The sequence below is a fragment of the Bombina bombina genome, chromosome 1 (genome assembly GCF_027579735.1).
Source record: "Bombina bombina isolate aBomBom1 chromosome 1, aBomBom1.pri, whole genome shotgun sequence".
Taxonomy (NCBI): Eukaryota; Metazoa; Chordata; class Amphibia; order Anura; family Bombinatoridae; genus Bombina; species Bombina bombina.
Window position 1 is genome coordinate 491,412,996 of NC_069499.1, and position 24,348 is coordinate 491,437,343.

At 40.5% G+C, this 24,348-nt stretch overlaps 1 protein-coding gene across 1 annotated transcript in view; it reads right to left on the bottom strand.

Moving 5' to 3' along the window:
* Positions 1-24,348, bottom strand: part of PGAP1 (post-GPI attachment to proteins inositol deacylase 1) — a 703,705-nt gene that overhangs the window by 588,959 nt on the left and 90,398 nt on the right. The window contains exon 5 of the mRNA XM_053698557.1: positions 24,141-24,312. Within this exon, the coding sequence (XP_053554532.1) occupies positions 24,141-24,312 (172 nt within the window). The remainder of the gene's footprint in view (positions 1-24,140; positions 24,313-24,348) is intronic.

A 24,348-nucleotide genomic window follows, 5' to 3' on the forward strand; every position in this document is an offset into this window, starting at 1 on the left:
GTCCCTTGTCTCCTGATCCAGATCTTTTTGAGGAGACAAATTTGCATAATCTCCATTCCATTGTCTGAGCTAGATAATATCTGCTAAGACCATCAACAGGGCAGCAAACAGTATGGGAGTCGCAGAAAGAATGAAAATCTCCCCAATATCCATTGCTGAAAAGCCTGTAGCTCTAGCCCTGAGAAAAATAGCACACACTGGTACCATTTAAAAATAATAAACTCTTGATTGAAGAATCTAAACTAACACCTCACTTTACCTCTACCTATCACTAACACAGGCAAAGAGAATGACTGGAGTGGGAGGGAATGGATATATAGCTCTGCTGTGGTGCTCTTTGCCTCCTCCTGCTGACCAGGAGGCGATATCCCATAAGTAAGGATGAAATCCGTGGACTCGTCGTATCTTGTAAAAGAAAACACACAATTAGGAAAAAAGTGCAGATTGGTAAGAAAGAATTTCTGTATTAATAATGTATATTAATTAAAACATTTTTTGGTATCAAAAAAATCAGAGAAACAATGTATGTGGTGATATATAATTATATATATAGAGAAATGCTCAACTGTAATTTGCCTAATTCTGCCAACTTTATGGATTACACATCAAATAGCTTGAGGTATAAAAACATAATTTATGCTTACCTGATAAATTTATTTCTCTTGTAGTGTGTTCAGTCCACGGGTCATCCATTACTTATGGGATATATTCTCCTTCCCAACAGGAAGTTGCAAGAGGATCACCCAAGCAGAGCTGCTACATAGCTCCTCCCCTCACATGTCATATCCAGTCATTCGACCGAAACAAGACGAGAAAGGAAAAACTATAGGGTGCAGTGGTGACTGGAGTTTTAATCAAAATTTAGAACTGCCTCAAAAAAAGACAGGGCAGGCCGTGGACTGAACACACTACAAATGAAATAAATTTATCAGGTAAGCATAAATTATGTTTTCTCTTGTTAAGTGTGTTCAGTCCACGGGTCATCCATTACTTATGGGATACCAATACCAAAGCTAAAGTACACGGATGACGGGAGGGACGAGGCAGGAACATTAAACAGAAGGAACCACTGCCTGTAGAACCTTTCTCCCAAAAACAGCCTCCGAAGAAGCAAAAGTGTCAAATTTGTAAAATTTTGAAAAGGTATGAAGTGAAGACCAAGTTGCAGCCTTGCAAATCTGTTCAACAGAGACCTCATTCTTAAAGGCCCAGGTGGAAGCCACAGCTCTAGTGGAATGAGCTGTAATTCATTCAGGAGGCTGCTGTCCAGCAGTCTCATAGGCTAAACGTATTATGCTACGAAGCCAAAAAGAGAGAGAGGTGGCCGAAGCCTTTTGACCTCTCCTCTGACCAGAATAAACGACAAACAGAGAAGAAGTTTGCCGAAAATCTTTAGATGCCTGTAAGTAGAACTTCAGGGCACGGACTACGTCCAGATTATGCAAAAGACGTTCCTTCTTTGAAGAAGGATTAGGACATAATGATGGAACAACAATCTCTTGATTGATATTCCTGTTAGAAACAACCTTAGGTAAAAACCCAGGTTTAGTATGCAGAACTACCTTGTCTGAATGAAAAATCAGATAAGGAGAATCGCAATGTAAGGCAGATAACTCAGAGACTCTTCGAGCCGAGGAAATAGCCATCAAAAACAGAACTTTCCAAGATAAAAGCTTAATATCAATGGAATGAAGGGGTTCAAACAGAACACCCTGAAGAACTTTAAGAACCAAGTTTAAGCTCCACAGAGGAGCAACAGTTTTAAACACAGGCTTAATCCTAGCCAAAGCCTGACAAAAAGCCTGGACGTCTGGATTCTCTGCCAGACGTTTGTGTAAAAGAATAGACAGAGCAGAAATCTGTCCCTTTAACGAACTAGCGGATAAACCCTTTTTCTAAACCTTCTTGTAGAAAAGCCAATATCCTAGGAATCCTAACCTTACTCCATGAGTAACTCTTGGATTCACACCAATATAAATATTTACGCCATATCTTATGGTAAATTTTTCTGGTAACAGGTTTCCGAGCCTGTATTAATGTATCAATAACCGACTCCGAAAAACCACTCTTTGATAGAATCAAGCGTTCAATCTCCATGCAGTCAGCCTCAGAGAAATTAGGCTTGGATGGTTGAAAGGACCCTGAATTAGAAGGTCCTGCCTCAGAGGCAGAGACCATGGTGGACAGGACGACATGTCCACTAGGTCTGCATACCAGGTCCACGCAGGCGCTATCAGAATCACTGATGCTCTCTCCTGTTTGATCCTGGCAATCAGTCGAGGTAGCAACGGAAATGGTGGAAACACATAAGCCATGTTGAAAACCCAAGGGGCTGCTAGTGCATCTACCAGCACCGTTCCCGGGTCCCTGGACCTGGATCCGTAACAAGGAAGCTTGGCGTTCTGGCGAGATGCCATGAGATCCAGCTCCGGTTCGCCCCAACGAGGAATCAGTTGAGCAAACACCTCCGGGTGAAGTTCCCACTCCCCCGGATGAAAGGTCTGGCGACTTAGAAAGTCCGCCTCCCAGTTCTCCACGCCTGGGATGTAGATCGCTGACAGGTGACAAGAGTGAGACTCTGCCCAGCGAATTATCTTCGAGACTTCCAACATCGCTAGGGAACTCCTGGTTCCCCCTTGATGATTGATGTAAGCCACAGTCGTGATGTTGTCCGACTGAAATCTGATGAACCTCAGTGTTGCTAACTGAGGCCAAGCTAGAAGAGCATTGAATATTGCTCTTAATTCCAGAATGTTTATTGGGAGGAGTTTCTCCTCCTGAGTCCACGATCCCTGAGCCTTCAGGGAGTTCCAGACTGCACCCCAGCCTAGTAGGCTGGCATCTGTTGTTACAATCGTCCAATCTGGTCTGCGAAAAGTCATTCCTTTGGACAGATGAACCCGCGACAACCACCAGAGAAGAGAATCTCTGGCCTCCTGGTCCAGATTTAGTAAAGGGGACAGATCTGAGTAATCCCCATTCCACTGACTTAGCATGCATAGTTCCAGCGGTCTAAGATGCAGGCGCGCAAATGGCACTATGTCCATTGCCGCGACCATTAAGCCGATTACTTCCATGCACTGAGCTACTGATGGGCTTGGAATGGAATGAAGGACACGGCAAGCATTTAGGATTTTTGATAACCTGGACTCCGTCAGGTAAATCTTCATCTCTACAGAATCTATAAGAGTCCCTAGAAAGGGAACCCTTGTGAGTGGGAACAGAGAACTCTTTTCCATGTTCACTTTCCACCCATGCAACCTCAGAAATGCTAGAACTATCTCTGTATGAGACTTTGCATTTTGAAAACTTGACGCTTGTATCAGAATGTCGTCTAGGTACGGAGCCACCGCTATGCCTCGCGGTCTTAGCACCGCCAGAAGCGAGCCCAGAACCTTTGTAAAAATTCTCGGGGCCGTAGCCAACCCGAAGGGAAGAGCTACAAACTGGTAATGTCTGTCTAGAAAAGCAAACCATAGGTACCGATAATGATCTTTGTGAATCGGTATGTGAAGGTAGGCATCCTTTAAGTCCACTATGGTCATATACTGACCCTCTTGGATCATGGGTAGGATGGTTCGAATAGTTTCCATTTTGAACTATGGAACTCTTAGGAATTTGTTTAAGATCTTCAGGTCCAAGATTGGCCTGAAGGTTCCCTCTTTTTTGGGAACCACAAACAGATTTGAGTAAAAACTTTGCCCTTGTTCCGTCCGCGGAACCGGGTGGATCACTCCCATTACTAAGAGGTCTTGTACACATCGTAGAAATGCCTCTTTCTTTATTAGGTTTGTTGATAACCTTGACAGATGAAATCTCCCTTGTGGAGGAGAAGTTTTGAAGTCCAGAAGGTATCCCTGAGATATGATCTCCAACGCCCAGGGATCCTGGACATCTCTTGCCCAGGCCTGGGCGAAGAGAGAAAGTCTGCCCCCCACTAGATCCGTTTCCGGATAGGGGGCCCTTTCTTCATGCCGTCTTAGGGGCAGAAGTAGGTTTTCTGGCCTGCTTGCCCTTGTTCCAGGACTGGTTGCCTTTCCAACCCTGTCTGTAACGAGTAGCAGTCCCTTCCCGTTTTGAAGCGGAGGAAGTTGATGCTGCTCCTGCCTTGAAATTACGAAAGGCACGAAAATTAGACTGTTTGGCCTTTGATTTGGCACTGTCCTGAGGAAGGGTGTGACCCTTACCTCCAGTAATGTCAGCAATAATTTCTTTCAAGCCGGGCCCGAATAAGGTTTGCCCTTTGAAAGGAATATTAAGCAATTTAGATTTAGAAGTTACATCTGCTGACCAGGATTTAAGCCATAGCGCTCTGCGCGCCTGGATGGCGAATCCGGAGTTCTTAGCCGTTAGTTTGGTTAAATGCACAACGGCATCCGAAACAAATGCATTAGCTAGCTTAAGGGCTTTAAGCTTGTTCATAATCTCATCCAATGGTGCTGTGCGAATAGCCTCTTACTCAAACCAGAATGCCGCTGCAGCAGTGACGGGCGCAATGCATGCAATGGGCTGTAATATAAAACCTTGTTGAACAAACATTTTCTTAAGGTAACCTTCTAATTTTTTATCCATTGGATCTGAGAAAGCACAACTATCCTCCACCGGGATAGTGGTACGCTTGGCTAAAGTAGAAACTGCTCCCTCCACCTTAGGGACCGTCTGCCATAAGTCACGTGTGGTGGCGTCTATTGGGAACATTTTTCTAAATATCGGAGGAGGGGAAAAGGGCACACCGGGTCTATCCCACTCCTTGCTAATAATCTCTGTAAGCCTTTTAGGTATAGGAAAAACGTCAGTACACACCGGTACCGCATAGTATTTATCCAGCCTACATAATTTCTCTGGGATTGCAACCGTGTCGCAATCATTCAGAGCCACTAACACCTCCCCTAGCAATACACGGAGGTTCTCAAGCTTAAATTTAAAATGTGAAATTTCTGAATCCGGTCTCCCCGGATCAGATCCGTCACCCACAGAATGAAGCTCTCCGTCCTCATGTTCTGCAAATTGTGACGCAGTATCGGACATGTCTCTCGTGTCATCGGCGCGCTCTGTCCTAAATCCAGAGCTATTGCGCTTGCCTCTTAACTCAGGCAAATTAGATAATACTTCTTTCATAACATTAGCCATATCATGCAAAGTGATTTGTAAGGGCCTTGATGTACTTGGCGCCACAATCTCACGCACCTCCTGAGCGGGAGGCGAAGGTACTGACACGTGAGGAGAGTTAGGTGGCATAACTTCCCCCTCGTTGTCTGGTGATAATTTCTTTACCGGTAAAGACTGACTTTTATTTAAAGTAACATCAATACAATTGGTACACATATTTCTATTGGGCTCCACATTGGCTTTTAAACATAATGAACAAGTAGATTCATCTGTATCAGACATGTTTAAACAGACTAGCAATGAAGGCTAGCAAGCTTGGAAAAATCTTTCAATAAATTTACAAGCAATAGAAAAAAACGCTGCAGCGCTTTTAAAAACACAAAAAACTGTCACAGTTGAAATAACAATGAACTAATTCAGTTATAGCCAACAATTTTAACAGTAAATGTATGAATTTAGCAGAGGATTGCACCCACTAGCAAACGGATGATTAACCCCTCAATACCCAAAAACGGATAATCAATTTAAGATTTAACGCTTTTATCACAGTCAAACACACTGTCACAGGTCTGCTGTGACTGATTACCTCCCTCAAAAATGAATTTTGAAGACCTCTGAGCTCTATGGAGACGTCCTGGATCAAGGAGGAAGAAGCAGGAAGACTGTGCTAGAATTTTAACTGCGCAACAAGGCGCTAAAAAAGGCCCCTCCCACACATATTACAACAGTGGGAGACCTGTTACAACGGTTTCTAAGCAGAAATATACGTTAGCCATATGGAAAAAAATCATGCCCAAAAAGATTTATCACCAAAGTACCTCACAAAACGAATAACATGCCAGTAAACGTTTTAAAACAACTTTCCAGTGTTATGCAAAGTTATCACTAAGCCTGCTACCAGACGCTTCTACTGCAGTTAAGGCTCATACATTTATTTCAGTATTAACAGTATTTTCTCAGTCAAATTCTAGTCCCTAGAAAATAACTCAACTGTGCATACATTTATCAGCCTGATACCAGTCGCTACTACTGCATTAAAGGCTGTACTTACATCATATGGGTAACAGCAGTGTTTTCTTAGTCAATTCCATTCCTAGAAAATATTACTGCACATACCTCATTTGCGGGGGACCCCGCATGCTATTCCCTTTTCTGAAGTTACCCCACTCCTCAGAATGTGCGAGAACAGCCAGTGGATCTTAGTTACGTCTGCTACGATTATAGAAAACGCAGGCAGATTCTTCTTCTAAATACTGCCTGAGAGAAAAAACAGCACACTCCGGTGCCATTTTAAAATAATAAACTTTTGATTGAAGAATAATTAGGTAAAAAAACTCCTATCTCCTCTCGCGACCTCCTTCTTTGTTGAGACTTGCAAGAGAATGACTGGATATGACATGTGAGGGGAGGAGCTATGTAGCAGCTCTGCTTGGGTGATCCTCTTGCAACTTCCTGTTGGGAAGGAGAATATATCCCATAAGTAATGGATGACCCATGGACTGAACACACTTAACAAGAGAAACAAGAAAACCCTTAAAATTAGTAATAAGCAGATGTACAGCCATCCCCTATCTTAAAGCCTTGTTAGTATATCCCAGCTTAACCACAATTGGGTTTGTCACTATAGTTTACTGTATCCTGGGGGCTGTAGTTCAATGAAGTTGAAAGCCTGAACTATTTTTGTGATCTAAAAAATATAAACCAATGTGTACCTATCTTGTAAAAATATCTACAAGGCTGAAGGATTCCATAACTATTTGTCCAAAATAGCTATTTTTTTCTTGATCCTACAATTTTACATATTGTTTATATTTAGGCAAGGCGATTCCTTTGATAGGTTAAAAGACTGTAAATGCATTTTATGCCAGTCCATCATTCTTTCATGCTATATAATAGTGCATTGCTGAGCCTGCCCATGAATACTTTATACGAAACAATACCAAGAGAACAAAACTAAACTGAAAAGAAGCACATGCTCTATCTGAATCATGAAGGTTTAAAGTGATACTGAACCCAAATTGTTTCTTTCAGGATTCAGGTAGAGCATGCAATTTTAAGCAACTTTCTAAATTACTTCTAGTATCAATTTTTCATCGTTCTCTTTGTATCTTTATTTGAAAAAGCAGGAATGTAAAGCTTAAGAGCCAGCCCATCAATGGTTCAGCACCTGGGTAGCGCTTGCTGATTGGTGGCTAAAATGTAGCCACCAATCAGCAAGCACTACCCAGGGCGCTGAACTAAAAATAGGCCGACTCCTAAACTTACGTTTCTGCTTTTTCAAATAAAGATACCAAGAGAACAAAGAAAAACTAATAATAGGGGTACTTTAGAAAGTTGCTTAAAATTGCATGCTCTATCTGAACCATGACAGAACAAAATGTGGGTTCAGTATCCCTTTAATTCTGACTTTCATGTCTCTTTCCTAGTGTTTGATATAGCACAGCCCTTAGAGACTGGAACAGCCTTGATGACTTGTATGTGACATGTCCCCAGAGGCAGAACTTTTTTTAACTTTCTATGATGAGATTTATTTTAGTGAAAAACTTTCTGCAAGTCATTTTTAAATAAAATTCCATTTTAAATTAGGCAGTTACACTAAAGCACCAGTTCAATTGTAATGTGTTAGTTAACTGTAGAATAAAGCAATTTTTAAAGTTTTATAATATAGTGCAGTAGTTGAAAATTGCATTGCAAATTAGCTGCAGACATACTCTAAAATAGGTGCATTGTTTATACGAACGTTTAACATTCAGAAAAAATCAGCTTTGTAGACTGTGAAAGGCTAGAGGACGGGCTTGAAACGATCCCTGAGAGCCAGTCAATTAATGCACTACTACTTTGCAGCGCTACTGCATATTTGACTATTCACTTCAAACAGCACGTTGCTCTGGAGGAACTGTGATAAGGAAAACTTACACAGTGCAGTCAGAGAACAGCTCTGTTTGAAGAGAACAGCCTAATGTGGAGCAGTGCTGAAAAGTTAAATCCCTAACAGTTCCTGTTTGTGTCCTGTTCTTTCTGCAGACATGCTGCATTTTCTGCGATGACATCTCAGATTACTGTATGTTCTGCCTTGGGGGACATGTATACCTATATATTTGAGATGGGCTTGGCTAGCAGTTGTTTTGGGGCTTGGCAATGTAAATGTTAAGTTAAATTAAATCAACCTGTGGCCATTGTTACACACATGATACGGTCAGTGTGTCCCACACTCATCTGAATAATCAAGTGTGCACTCACTCTGAAACGTACTGAAAAGGATTTTCTTTACAACTACATAGAACTGGAAGATGCACCAAAATACTTTCCACAAGCAGCAAAATAAAGGTCATGTGAATTTTGTTTTTCTACTTTTGAAGAATTTCAAGAACAACCACATTCCGAGCAATCTAACTGCTGTATGGCTTAGCCTGTCTTCAACATGGTCCTATAATAAAATATATATATATATATATATATATATATATATATATATATATATATTTATAATGATTCATCTGTATAGCTGTAATGTGCAAAATTCCAATAAACATTGGAAAGCTAATAAATTCTAAAGATCATGCAGATTTGCAGGATACCATATAAATCTTTAGTAGTCAAGTGGAATAATTTAAGATAATCTGCAAAAGCATTTATATCAAATAGTAATAAAGTATGCTTAAGCCTTAACATCATAATGTAAGAATAAATAAAAACAAAATCCATTAAAAACGCATACAATTGGGTGGGGTAGTGTAGGATGGTAAATTAAGTCTGTACAGAAAACATTAATTCGCCTTGGCAGCACATTTTATATATTGTGAAATAGTACATAGGTTTGTCACCTGAAAATCCAAAGAAAATCTGCATTTGCTCAGATTGCCAAAAGTTCTTGTATCATCTGGTAGTGACTCAATTTGCATCGTTGCTGACATTATACAAGCCCCACTGGCTCAGTACAGCTACAATATTTAACCCTTTAACTGCTGAGCAATTTCTACTCCTGTGCTGAGCTATTTTGCCTTTTTAAGATACTGCTTATATTTAGGCCCTACTGTAGGTCATTTTCTGTAAGAAACCCACACATATTATAACTTTTTTTTTTTTTTCAGGAGACCCAGAAGATTCCAACAATAAGCTGAGCTGCATACTGGCAGATGGTGGTGACCAGTGGGGTATGAGGGAGGGAAGAAACCGGTTTCGGAACAGATCAGGCGGGAGGGTAATCTCAATTCTGCATCAAAAATTAAACTTTACAAGCTAACTGATTAACCCCTTTACAGTCAGGAATTTGAAGTAAGGTGCAAAGCTGTAATTAGCAGCATTCTTTAAAGCATTTATTTGTGTGCTTATTTAGTTGCTGATTTATTATATGCACATATAAAAAAACATAATTTATGCTTACCTGATAAATTTATTTCTCTTGTAGTGTATCCAGTCCACGGATCATCCATTACTTGTGGGATATTCTCCTTCCCAACAGGAAGTTGCAAGAGGATCACCCACAGCAGAGCTGCTATATAGCTCCTCCCCTCACTGCCATATCCAGTCATTCGACCGAAACAAGCCGAGAAAGGAGAAACCATAGGGTGCAGTGGTGACTGTAGTTTAATTAAAATTTAGCCCTGCCTGAAAAGGACAGGGCGGGCCGTGGACTGGATACACTACAAGAGAAATAAATTTATCAGGTAAGCATAAATTATGTTTTCTCTTGTTAAGTGTATCCAGTCCACGGATCATCCATTACTTGTGGGATACCAATACCAAAGCTAAAGTACACGGATGATGGGAGGGACAAGGCAGGAACTTAAACGGAAGGAACCACTGCCTGTAGAACTTTTCTCCCAAAACAGCCTCCGAAGAAGCAAAAAAGTATCAAATTTGGAAAATTTGGAAAAAGTATGAAGGGAAGACCAAGTTGCAGCCTTGCAAATCTGTTCAACAGAGGCCTCATTTTAAAAGGCCCAGGTGGAAGCCACAGCTCTAGTAGAATGAGCTGTAATCCTTTCAGCAGGCTGCTGTCCAGCAGTCTCATAGGCTAAACGGATTATACTCCGAAGCCAAAAAGAAAGAGGTAGCCGAGGCCTTCTGACCTCTCCTCTGTCCAGAGTAAACAACAAACAGGTTAGATGTTTGGCGAAAATCTTTAGTAGCCTGTAAGTAAAACTTCAAGTCACTGACTACATCTAGATTATGCAAAAGACGTTCCTTCTTTGAAGAAGGATTAGGACATAATGATGGAACAACAATCTCTTGATTGATATTCTTGTTAGAAACCACCTTAGGTAAAAACCCAGGTTTTGTACGCAGAACAACTTTATCTGAATGAAAGATCAGATAAGGAGAATCACAATGTAAGGCAGATAACTCAGACTCTTCGAGCCGAGGAAATAGCCATCAGAAAAAGAACTTTCCATGAAAGAAGTTTGATATCAATAGAATGAAGGGGTTCAAACGGAACCCCTTGAAGAACTTTAAGAACCAAGTTTAAGCTCCATGGAGGAGCAACAGGTTTAAACACAGGCTTAATTCTAACTAAAGCCTGACAAAATGCCTGAACGTCTGGAACTTCTGCCAGACGCTTGTGTAAAAGAATAGACAGAGCAGAAATCTGTCCCTTTAAAGAACTAGCTGATAATCCTTTGTCCAAACCCTCTTGGAGGAAGGACAATATCCTAGGAATCCTAACCCTACTCCATGAGTAATTCTTGGATTCACACCAATGAATATATTTACGCCATATCTTGTGGTAAATTTTCCTGGTGACAGGCTTTCGTGCCTGTATTAAGGTATCAATTACTGACTCTGAGAAGCCACGCTTTGATAGGATCAAGCGTTCAATCTCCATGCAGTCAGTCTCAGAGAAAGTAGATTCGGATGATTGAAAGGACCTTGTATTAGAAGGTCTTGTCTCAGAGGCAGAGTCCATGGTGGAAAGGATGACATGTCCACTAGGTCTGCATACCAGGTCCTGCGTGGCCACGCAGGCGCTATCAATATCACCGATGCTCTTTCCTGTTTGATTTTGGCAATCAGACGAGGGAGTAGAGGAAACAGTGGAAACACATAAGCCAGGTTGAAGAACCAAGGCGCTGCTAGAGCATCTATCAGTGCCGCTTCTGGGTCCCTGGACCTGGATCCGTAACAAGGAAGCTTGGCGTTCTGGCGAGACGCCATGAGATCCAATTCTGGTTTGCCCCAACAGAGAACCAATTGAGCAAACACCTCCGGATGGAGTTCCCATTCCCCCGGATGAAAAGTCTGATGACTTAGAAAATCCGCCTCCCAGTTCTCTACACCTGGGATATGGATCGCTGACAGGTGGCAAGAGTGAGTTTCTGCCCAGCGAATTATCTTGGAGACTTCTGACATCGCTAGGGAACTCCTGGTTCCCCCTTGATGGTTGATGTAAGCCACAGTCGTGATGTTGTCCGACTAAAATCTGATGAACCTCAGTGTTGCTAGCTGAGGCCAAGCCAGAAGAGCATTGAATATTGCTCTTAACTCCAGAATATTTATTGGGAGGAGTTTCTCCTCCTGAGTCCATGAACCCTGAGCCTTCAGGGAGTTACAGACTGCACCCCAACCTAGAAGGCTGGCATCTGTTGTTACAATTGTCCAATCTGGTCTGCGACAGATGGGCCCGAGATAACCACCAGAGAAGAGAATCTCTGGTTTCCTGATCCAGATTTAGTAGAGGGGACAAATCTGTGTAAATCCCATTCCACTGACTGAGCATGCATAATTGCAGCGGTCTGAGATGCAGGCGCGCGAATGGCACTATGTCCATCGCCGCTACCATTAAGCCGATTACGTCCATGCACTGAGCCACCGTGGGGCACGGAATGGAGTGAAGAACACGGCAAGCATTTAGAAGTTTTGATAACCTGGACTCCGTCAGGTAAATTTTCATTTCTACAGAATCTATTAGAGTCCCTAGGAAGGAAACCCTCGTGAGAGGAGATAGAGAACTCTTTTCTTCGTTCACTTTCCACCCATGCGACCTCAGGAATGCCAGAACTATCTCTGTATGAGATTTGGCAATTTGAAAGCTTGACGCCTGTATCAGGATATCGTCCAGGTAAGGAGCCACCGCTATGCCTCGCGGTCTTAGGACCGCCAGAAGTGAGCCCAGAACCTTTGTAAAAATTCTTGGGGCTGTAGCCAACCCGAATGGAAGAGCTACACATTGGTAATGCCTGTCTAGAAAGGCAAACCTCAGGAACTGATGATGATTCTTGTGAATCGGAATGTAAAGGTAGGCATCCTTTAAGTCCACTGTGGTCATGTACTGACCCTCTTGGATCATGGGTAAAATGGTTTGAATAGTTTCCATCTTGAATGACGGAACTCTGAGGAATTTGTTTAGGATCTTTAAATCCAAAATTGGTCTGAAGGTTCCCTCTTTTTTGGGAACCACAAACAGATTTGAATAAAACCCCTGTCCTTGTTCCGTCCGCGGAACTGGATGGATCACTCCCATTACAAGGAGATCTTGTACGCAGCTTAGGAATGCCTCTTCCTTTATCTGGTTTGCAGATAATCTTGAAAGGTGAAATCTCCCTTGTGGAGGAGAAGCTTTGAAGTCCAGAAGATATCCCTGAGATATGATCTCCAACGCCCAGGGATCCTGAACATCTCTTGCCCACGCCTGGGCGAAGAGAGAGAGTCTGCCCCCTACTAGATCCGTTGTCGGATAGAGGGCCGCTCCTTCATGCTGTCTTGGAGGCAGCAGCAGGCTTTCTGGCCTGCTTGCCCTTGTTCCAGGACTGGTTAGGTTTCCAGGCCTGCTTGGATTGAGCAAAAGTTCCCTTTTGTTTTGAAGCAGAGGAAGTTGATGCTGCACCTGCCTTGAAATTTCGAAAGTCACGAAAATTAGACTGTTTGGCCTTTGATTTGGCCCTGTCCTGAGGAAGGGTATGACCCTTACCTCCAGTAATGTCAGCAATAATATCTTTCAAACCAGGCCCGAATAAGGTCTGCCCCTTGAAAGGAATGTTGAGTAATTTAGACTTTGAAGTCACATCAGCTGACCAGGATTTGAGCCATAGCGCCCTACGCGCCTGGTTGGCGAATCCGGAATTCTTAGCCATTAGTTTAGTCAAATGAACAATGGCATCAGAAACAAATGAGTTAGCTAGCTTAAGAGTTCTAAGCTTGTCAACAATTTCAGTCAATGGAGCTGTATGGATGGCCTCTTCCAGGGCCTCAAACCAGAATGCCGCCGCAGCAGTGACAGGCGCAATGCATGCAAGGGGCTGTAAAAATAAAATCTTGTTGAATAAACATTTTCTTAAGGTAACCCTCTAATTTTTTATCCATTGGATCTGAAAAAGCACAACTGTCCTCAACCGGGATAGTGGTACGCTTTGCTAAAGTAGAAACTGCTCCCTCCACCTTAGGGACAGTCTGCCATAAGTCCCGTGTAGTGGCATCTATTGGAAACATTTTTCTAAATATAGGAGGTGGGGAAAAGGGCACACCGGGCCTATCCCACTCCTTACTAATAATTTCTGTAAGCCTTTTAGGTATTGGAAAAACATCAGTACTCACTGGCACTGCATAGTATTTATCCAGCCTACACAATTTCTCTGGCACTGCAATTGTGTCACAGTCATTCAGAGCAGCTAATACCTCCCAAAGCAATACACGGAGGTTCTCAAGCTTAAATTTAAAATTAGAAATCTCTGAATCAGGTCTCCCCGATTCAGAGACGTCACCCACAGACTGAAGCTGTCCGTCCTCAGGTTCTGCATCATATTGTGACGCAGTATCAGACATGGCTCTTACAGCATCTATGCGCTCTGTATCTCGTCTAACCCCAGAGCTATCGCGCTTGCCTCTCAATTCAGGCAATCTGGATAATACCTCTGACAGGGTATTATTCATGATTGCAGCCATGTCCTGCAAAGTAATCGCTATGGGCGTCCCTGATGTACTTGGCGCCATATTAGCGTGCGTCCCTTGAGCGGGAGGTGAAGGGTCCGACACGTGGGGAGAGTTAATCGGCATAACTTCCCCCTCGACAGACCCCTCTGGTGACAATTCTTTTATAGATAAAGACTGATCTTTACTGTTTAAGGTGAAATCAATACATTTAGTACACATTCTCCTATGGGGCTCCACCATGGCTTTTAAACATAATGAACAAGTATCCTCTGTTTCAGACATGTTTGTACAGACTAGCAATGAGACTAGCAAGCTTGGAAAACACTTTAAAGCAAGTTAACAAGCAATATAAAAAACGTTACTGTGCCTTTAAGAGAAACAAATTTTGACAAAATTTGAAATAACAGTGAAAAAAGGCAGTTACACTAACAAAATTTTGACAGTGTAACAAGTCAGCAGAGCATTGCACCCACTTGCAAATGGATGATTAACCCCTTAATAACAAAAACAGAATAATAAATGACAAAAACGTTTTTTAAACACAGTCACAACAACTGCCACAGTCTACTGTGATTGTTACCCTCCTCAAACACAACTTTGAAGCCTTTTGAGCCCTTCAGAGATATCCTGTATCATGCAGAGGGAAGCTGAATGTCTCTGTCAGTATTTTTAGCTGCACAGAAAAGCACTAAAATAGGCCCTTCCCACTCATATTGCAACAGTGGAAAGCTTCAGGAAACTGTTTCTAGGCAAAAATCAAGCCAGCCATGTGGAAAAAAACTAGGCCCCAATAAGTTTTGTCACCAAACATATATAAAAACGATTAACATGCCAGCAAACGTTTTATATTACACTTTTATAAGAGTATGTATCTCTGTTAATAAGCCTGATACCAGTCGCTATCACTGCATTTAAGGCTTAACTTACATTAATCCGGTATCAGCAGCATTTTTCTAGCAAATTCCATCCCTAGAAATATATTAACTGCACATACCTTATTGCAGGAAAACCTGCACGCCATTACCCCTCTGAAGTTACCTCACTCCTCAGAATATGTGAAAACGGCAGTGGATCTTAGTTACTTCTGCTAAGATCATAGAAATCACAGGCAGATTCTTCTTCTAATGCTGCCTGAGATTAAACAGTACACTCCGGTACCATTTAAAAATAAACTTTTTAAAAAACTAACTATAATACACCACTCTCCTCTTACTACGTCCATCTTTGTTAAGAGTTGCAAGAGAATGACTGGATATGGCAGTGAGGGGAGGAGCTATATAGCAGCTCTGCTGTGGGTGATCCTCTTGTAAATTCCTGTTGGGAAGGAGAATATCCCACAAGTAATGGATGATCCGTGGACTGGATACACTTAACAAGAGAAATGATTTAAGTGGCCCTTTTAATATAAACATGCATTGGAATTATTTGTACACCCTTATTAAATATGAATGTTTTTAACAATACTTGGCAGTGTGACATGCACCATAAACTACAGGTATGTGTAATAACCTAATACTTATTTGGATCACATTTTTTAGATTTTGTGCTTAACTCCCTGATATCAGATTATGTTATAATTATAAAGGAAAACCAAACTGCATGTGAGATTTCAAATTCAGTGATATTAGGAAGGAGGATGTGCATAGCAAGAGATCTTCTTGCAAAATTCACATTTGGAAATATTTTTTTTTCTATTTTTAATTTTGTATATTCTCCATCATGATAGCTTCTACTCCATCAGTGCCAGGCTGCTGCTCCGCAACGTTCGCGGGGTCGATCCTTGGGCGGTCGGGGTGTCTGCAGCTCCTGCTCACCGGTCATCAGCCTCTGCACCTGGGCCCATGGCGGTTGTTCCCTTGGGGTACCGTTTGGGGTCGTGGCATGTTGGAAGCCATTTCCATCCTTTGGCCAGTCACAATACATCCAATGTAACCTGCTTTTGTTATTGTTATATATAATATGTATATGATAAAATGTTCCTGGTATTTTGGCCATTGCATGCATCACCATAATATGATGAAATATAATATGTCATTGTAATGTGTGTTGGAAAATCAACCAGGAATTGAAGAACCATCGGGATAGTTGAAAGTAGTTTAGAACTGCAACACCTCCGTGAGGAATTATGAGAAGAGGACCTCTCCATTTGCAATGGTAACAGTAGTCCCTGTCCATCTCCACATCGCTGCTCTAACACAGCATTTCTCTGATACAGTGCTGCTTTGTACAGACAGATCCGCTCATTAATTAGCGGCATTCTAATTGCCAAAAAGCAACAGAAAAGCCATTGATGTCTGCTATTTCTGAACAAAGGGGATCCCAGAGAAGCTTTAACAACCATATGACTGCAGTAGCTGTGTGAGAAACCCGATGTTTGTGAAAAAGTTAACATTTTTTTTATTTTTTTTTACATGATTGTATCTGGTGGCCAAATAGTGGCATCAAATATTCCAAAATAGATCAATAACTTGGGTTGTCTACTTTAAAAATATATATATAGTTTTGGGGGCGGAGCTAGCCAGCAAGCAGGAAAGAAGCACTTAGCTGGAGCTCTGGGCTAAGAGAATAAAATTAAATGTTTTCAAGGTTCTTTGGACCCAAATAGCAGTGCACATTTGGTCCTGTGTGCTTCCAAATACTACTGAGAGGCAGCAGGACAAATTTCAGGCGTTTTTAAGCCATTTTCGAGTGATCCGATTTTCAGGACCAGGCCAAAATCAGGAAAGGCTGGGGATGCGGCCTATCCCGGACCGGAGACAGAACAGCAAAGGGCCAAATTCATCATACATAAACTCCTAACCACCCGACCTCTCAGACTACACAGATCTGAGCCTTGGCTTAGATGCAGCAAGCCAAAATTAAGCTTTAAAAGGTGAGCAGCTTACCGGAAGGTTTTTCATCAGAGGAGGTGAGGGAGGCCTCAGGAGTCATTGCTGGGAAGTGAAGACTGAGAAGATCAGACAAAAAGAAGGTGAAAAGAGCTTCTGGAAATCACATATATGCTCTGGAGACTACATCAGGGACCAACAACATAAGGGTGAGTGTCGGGAAAATCGCCATTTCTTTTTTCTTCTCTCTGATACATCATCACTATTAAGACTGAACTGTACATCCACTCAATATATCAATCTTTCACAAAATTTTACATTGGGAGTGAGTGGGCATTATAAACTGGCTCATTTTCTACAATATAAAGAGAAGATATTGGGGGAAGTTCCCAAAGCATATAGCATCTAAAAGCTGCAGACTGATTAACTATATGCCTAACTAGGCAATGAGCATGAGAAGTCACTAATAACAGATTCAGGGCTCTTAACTTAAGTAGTTCTAAGTTTGCCACAGCAGGTAACATCTCACATCTCACTAACCGGACTCTGCACCTCATCAAGGCGAGAGTGGGACACTTTTAGCGAGAATATCTGTGGTAAAAGCTGTCACGTGGACACTGGAACGTAAGGCCCTGGGATACTAAAAAAAACCTTCAGCACTTTAGAAAAAGATTTAAACTCTGCAATGTTTGGTTAAGCTTATAAAAATTTAACCTGGAGTAGTCTTACAGAGACAATGAAGTTATAATCTGTTAAAATGCTGCCCAGCAACTAACTTATGTTTTTGTAAAACGGATGGAGGAGGAAAGGGAGGCGAGGTGAGCAAAGGAAAATACAGGGGTCGTGTCTTCAATATATCTGTAACTCAGATTAACTCTATAACATATTTTCTGAAAGAGGTCACTCTCCAAGATGAAGAGCAGGAACCAAACAGTAAAGGACTGCTTATCTAAGTCGCAGCTTAAACTCATAGATAAAGCGGCCTCTCCAACAAAGCTACCTACTGAAGTAGAATCAACAGAAGAGGATAGCCAAATAGGAAAAGATATTCCAAACAATGAACTGTTAACCCAGATCAAATCCTTCTTCCATGAAGAGTTGAAAACAGCAATACATGACCTCAAAAAGGACATAAGAGAAATAGGGGGAAGGACAACAGAATTGGAAAACAAAATTGATGATATCACGGAAGAGATTCCCCAAATCAAACACATCCTGTTAGACCATGCTATATATATATATCAAAAAGCTTGAAGAGCAGGTGGAAGACTTAGAAAACAGATCTAGAAGATCAAACCTGAGAATCAGAAACCTCCCAGAAGATTACAAAAATCTCCAAGCGGATGTTACGGAAATATTCCACCAACTAATTCCAGATACAGAAATCAACATGCTGCTCTTCGATAGAATCCACAGAGCCCTCACCAGACCCTCCCAATCCAAAACCAGAGACATTATAGTTAAACTACATTATTATCATGTCAAGGAGATGATTTTGCAGGCAGCAAGACAAGCTAAGTCGATCACCAATGAGGGACACAATATCCAAATATATACGGATCTATCTCCCATAACACTGAGAAAAAGACGTGAAATGAAACCGATTGTAGAAGCACTTAACAAAGAGAAAATAAGATACCGCTGGAACTTTCCCTTCAAGTTGATCTTTACTCACCAGAATACCTTGTATTCTTGCTCGTCACTAGAGGAGGGACAAATGACACTTAAACTGGATATAACAATGGAAGAACCCACAACGCAGTCCACACAGCAGACAGCGAGAAGACCACCCCAGAGAGAATGGACTATGGTCACTAAAAAAGGTAACCCAAAAAAATCAAGACCAACTACACCCTCCAATGAAGACCAGAACTCCAACAGCAAGGAGAATCCTCCTGTCCATTGAAGAAGACATCCTTATGGAGTCAGGATGAGAAGATCATTAAGAGTACGAACTTTACCTCACACAGTTGGACTAGGTATAAGGTATAATTGAAGGAGACATTAGTCCACGAATGGTAATTGAAAAGTGTATTGTCTCTCTCTCCTTTCTTTTTTCCTTTTTCTCTTACTTTCTCAACTTATCTCTATCCTTCATTCTCCTTTTGCTGGTATGTTCTCTCCCTCAAGGTATAATATCCGATTACATCCTTATGGAACTAGGGTGAGAAGATCCATAAGAGTTTGAACATTACCTCACACAGTTGGACTGGATATAAGGTATAATGGAAAGATACATTAGTACACAAGTTGTAATGGAAAATTGTATTGTCCCTCTCTTATTCTTTTCTTTTTCTCTTACTTTTCATACCGATCTCTATCCTTAACTCTCTTTTTGCTGATATGTTTTCTCCCTCAAGGTATAATGTCAGATTATAGAAAATAAGAAAGTTATAACATGACTATTCCAGAGTTGAATACTGACCAGAAGGTCAAAAATTTCGCAGGTGCAGTTTGTGGCACCCAGTTTGAATGTTATATTTAACTGTTTTATGTTTTATTGTTCAGTTCTAAAGGTTCAGGCACAACAGTCACGAAAAACAGGTTCATTAAGACACTCCAAATATGAAGGTATCCTCCTAGTGTGCAAAGGTCCCACATCTCCGGCCCGTATAGGCTACAGGTACCAAGGTTTCCTAGATGTTATTCAGCTTAAAAATAAAAAGTTACCATGCAGATTAAGATAATCTCACATAATGCCAGGGGCCTTAATTCCAATATAAAAAGAAAGAAAGCCATTATATAGAGTATAAAGCTCAAAAAGCTATCATAGTGATGATTCAGGAGACCCACTTCACCTCCACCACGACACCCAAATTTTGGGATAAACTTTTCCCTATTAAATATCATGCTATCAATAAAAAGAAAAAATGTGGTGTTTCTATACTCCTACATGCCTCTCTTAACTTTAAGGAGGAAGAAATAATCACTGATAAGGAGGGGAGATACCTCATAGTAAGGGGATTGATACACAATACACCAATTCTGTTAGTGAACATTTATGCTCCTAATGATCACCAAGGGCCATTTTTCACCAAAATAAGTAAGCTGCTAATATCCTGGAAAAGACACAAAATAATCATGGGGGGCGACTTTAATATGACTTTAGACGATAAATTAGACAGGATAACAACGGACCCACAAAAGAATAGAAGACAGACCCCAGACCAGCAAATCTTAAGAGATTTATTATTAGATCACAACTTACTAGACAGCTGGAGAGCAGTAAATAGAGGAGCCAAAGAATACACCTACTATTCATCAGTACATGGCACACACTCTAGAATCGACTTAATTTTAATAAGTTAAATCATACTCCCTCTAGTTACAGAGGCTACTATAAGCAGCTGCGTATGGTCAGACCATGACATGATGACATTAGATCTAGGAGTGTTAAATCCAGGCAGAATAAGATCCTGGACCCTACACCCCAAAGTACTTCAAAATGAAGTCTTTAAACAACAAATTGAGAAGCACATCGATGAATTCATGAGAATAAATGAGGGTTCCACAGCTAATCCAAACATTATTTGGAGTGCTCTGAAAGCTTCGATTAGGGGTTTGATTATAGTTGAATCCTCTAAAGTTAAAAAACAATATAACTCCACATTAGAAAAATTGAGGAAGGAGATTTCCACGATTCGAGAACAAATAATGAGAAATTCTAAGGGAGGTCTAACTAAATTATTAAAAAAGAAAAGTGAGGAACTTAACCTAATGCTTGATAAAGAGGCAATCTCCTCTTTCAAAGCAGTCGATACAAGAAACTACACATATGGTAATAAACCTGACAAATTATTAGCAAATAAATTAAAAGATATGACCAGAGCCTCCACCATCCCACAAATACAATTAACAAATGGATCAGTAACCAATGATCCCTTGCAGATAGCTAATGAGTTTGCCAACTACTACATCTCACTCTATAACTTGCCACAACCCAATACTGCAGTAGATAAACAAAAAGAATTAGATAGGTTCCTGGAGAGTAGCTCACTAAAAAAAATCCCCCAAGAGGATCTAGATCTGCTTAATGCACCTATAACAATTCAGGAGATAAACCAAGCCATTAAAGGATTAAAGAGAAATAAAGCCCCGGGCCCGGACGGGTTCCCAGGCTCTTTTTATAAAGATCTTCAAAAATCGGTGGTACCACATCTAGTAACTATTTTTAATAATATTTTGCAAGGTACAGACATACCACAAGATATATTGACTGCGAGGGTGACAATTATCCCAAAGCCGGGGAAATGCAAACAATATTGTCAAAATTATAGGCCAATTTCACTAATAAATCAGGACCTCAAACTTTTCACCAAAATTTTGGCAAATCGATTGGCTACCCCCATCACAAATTTAATAAATACTGACCAAGTGGGATTCATAGCTCAAAGAGAAGCCCCAGACAATGTAAGAAAGATCATAGACTTGATAAATTTTGCAACAAATAAAGGAATGCCTTCTCTGCTCCTTACTCTGGATGCGGAGAAGGCATTTGACAGGATCAATTGGGATTACATGCTAGCAGTCCTAAATAAGGTAGGAATCAAGGGTCCATTTTATATGGGGTTAAAAAAGTTGTACTCTACGCCGGATGCGTTTATCAGACTCTCGGGATATCAATCGAAGCAAATCAAGATCAGGAATGGGACCAGACAGGGCTACCCACTATCACCGTTGTTGTTTGCATTATGTATTGAACCACTAGCACAGAAAATTAGAGACAACCCCAATATAACAGGAATCAAAGTAGGTGAAAATGAATACAAAATATCACTGTTTGCGGATGATGTTATCCTCGCAGTCACTAAGCCCCTACTTTCCCTACCAGTAATATACTCAGAGATAGGTAAGTTTGGTTCATTATCAGGATACAAGGTGAATGAAGGTAAATGTGAGGCCTTAGATATTCATTTACCTAATCACACGAAAAAATTACTGGAGATTAATTTTACCTTCTCTTGGGGAAAGACATCCATCAAGTATCTAGGTATTTTCCTTTCACGAAGTGTGCATAATCTATACAAAGAAAATTACACAGGTATATTTAAACAGGTTAAAGCTTTGTTGACCAACTGGGCCAAATACAAACTCTCATTATATGGAAGGATTATGTCCATTAAAATGACAATACTGCCCAAGATCCTCTATCTATTTCGCTCTCTCCCAATAAATGTACCGATTTCAGAACTACAAATAATGCAAAAGGAAATTCTTAAATTTATATGGCAAGGGAAAAGGGCAAGAATTAATAAGGATACGTTGACCAGACATAAATCAGGGGGGGGGTGGGACTTCCAGACTTAATATCTTATTATTATGCAGCTAGAATGGCCCAAACCATCCAATGGCATAGAACGACTAAGACTCCACAATGGGTTCAGTTAGAATCTGATATCATGGAAATAGGCAGATTAGATAGATTACTATGGGCAGACAAACAAGACAGACCTCAAATCCTACGACAGTATGTAGCAATACACCACACCATTATTCTATGGGACAAACTGAACAGAACCTTTTCAATTATCAATAACCGCTCTCAAGCGACACCCTTGATACCAATCAAGTTCATAACAAATTCACAAATGCAGGGAAAATGGGAAAATAAAGGCCTATATCGCATAGCAGATACACTTGTCAATGGTAGGATACTGTCTTTTAAACAATATGAAGAACTGGGGGAACCTGATAGAAATCTCTGGTTTCACTACCTACAACTCAAATCCAGAGTACAAGAGATATTAGGAAACACAAAGAAAGAACATAACACTATATACGAGTCACTGTGCTTAACTAAAGAATATAAGAGGGGTATGGTTACTTTACTATATCCACTTTTCAACATCAAAGAGAAGGATAAAAAAAACAATAGCATGATAAAATGGGAACAGGACTTAGGTAGATCTTGGTCAGTCGAAACTTGGGCAGAGAATATTCAGAGAGGTCTTAAATTCTCCCCTAATGCTACATTAAAAGAAAATTACCTCAAGGTAATACATAGGTGGTACATTTATCCCAATAGGTGGGCTAAAGCCGAGGACCGTGAACACCATAAATGCTACAGAGGGTGCGACGAAGCAGGGACATATCTACATATGTGGTGGCATTGTAGTAAGGTTAGGAGAGTATGGGATCGCACCTCACACTATTTAAGCTTAATACTTGAAACTGATATAGCCCTTTCTCCAGAGCAGGCCCTTCTACATTTTCCATTAGAAGGGCATCTAAAGAGGCACTCCAAGTTAGTTAACATGATATGTACTGTTACACGTAAGTGCATAGCGAAGTTCTGGTAGATGTTCCTACCTTTGAGTATATTGAAAAGAGAATAGAATACCACTATAATATGTCAAATGCCACGGCAGAACTCCTAAATACTAGGGACCGCTTCATTGAAATGTGGGAACCATATATTATGTATGTGGAAGGGACTAGAAGGGTAAGAAGGATTGACACGTAGAAAATCAACGTTGAAGGTGATAATATATAAGAGTGTTTCTTTCTGTTGTGGATAAGATATTATGTTTATTACGATGACAAAGTTATTCGGAGTAAAATACCGACAAATATATAATGAATGTGACTCTTGAACAGACTGAACCTGTAATGTTACTTGTTTGAAGTTTATTTGTAAAATGATATTTTGATTTGAAAATTAATCAAAATATTTAAACAAAAAAAAATATATATATATAGTTTTCATAGGTAAATAAAAAAAATCAAAAGCTCTATTAAGGTTTAAAACGGAGTGATAGCAAAAATGTTAAAAATTCTCTGATACCTTGGGCAAGTTTTTCTGAAATTCCAGATAGCTAAGGGGTTAAGACAGCAAGTTCTCTCGCTAGATTACATCACTGTTGCTATAAGCAGAACTCTATTTAAAAGGATCATAAGACACCTTGTAATGACATGACTTTTGTGCTGTTGTGCATTTGATTAAATATAAGCCAGGTAAGCCAAGCATGAAAACTTTCAAAATACATTAACATCAGATGCAATTGTTTTTAATGGCCAAACTTCCTTAACATGTAACTTATTTGAAGGAGCCGACCCAGGCAAATTGGAAACTTATATGTAAGCAGGGTCAGGCTTATGATGCCTGCAGTGTGTACTTACCCCCAATTCTCATAGTTTAACTACAAGAAAAAGGGTGAAATAAATAATGAAAGTGTATTGTAAAATTTTACTGTGCATAATTAAACTTTTTATATTAAAATCTTGTGTTTAATATCCCTTCAAGCTCCAAGACTCATTCCAATGCAAACCTAAAGATGAATATTATTATCTATTATTGTTATCTGTAAAGTAAAATGTAAAATTTAAAATACTCACCAATGAGGTAACTATCTACAGGCAACACTGGTGCAATATGAGGTGTGGCTTGTGTTATAATGAGGTTAAGTAGTTCAGGCTTAAAAGTCTTTAAAGTAAGCAATGCTCTTGCAACCAGGCCACCCATGGAGTGGCCAATAATCACAACACTCTGAGAAGGGAATTCTTGACCCTGTAAAGAAAAGGCAATAGCCATTAGTATATCTTG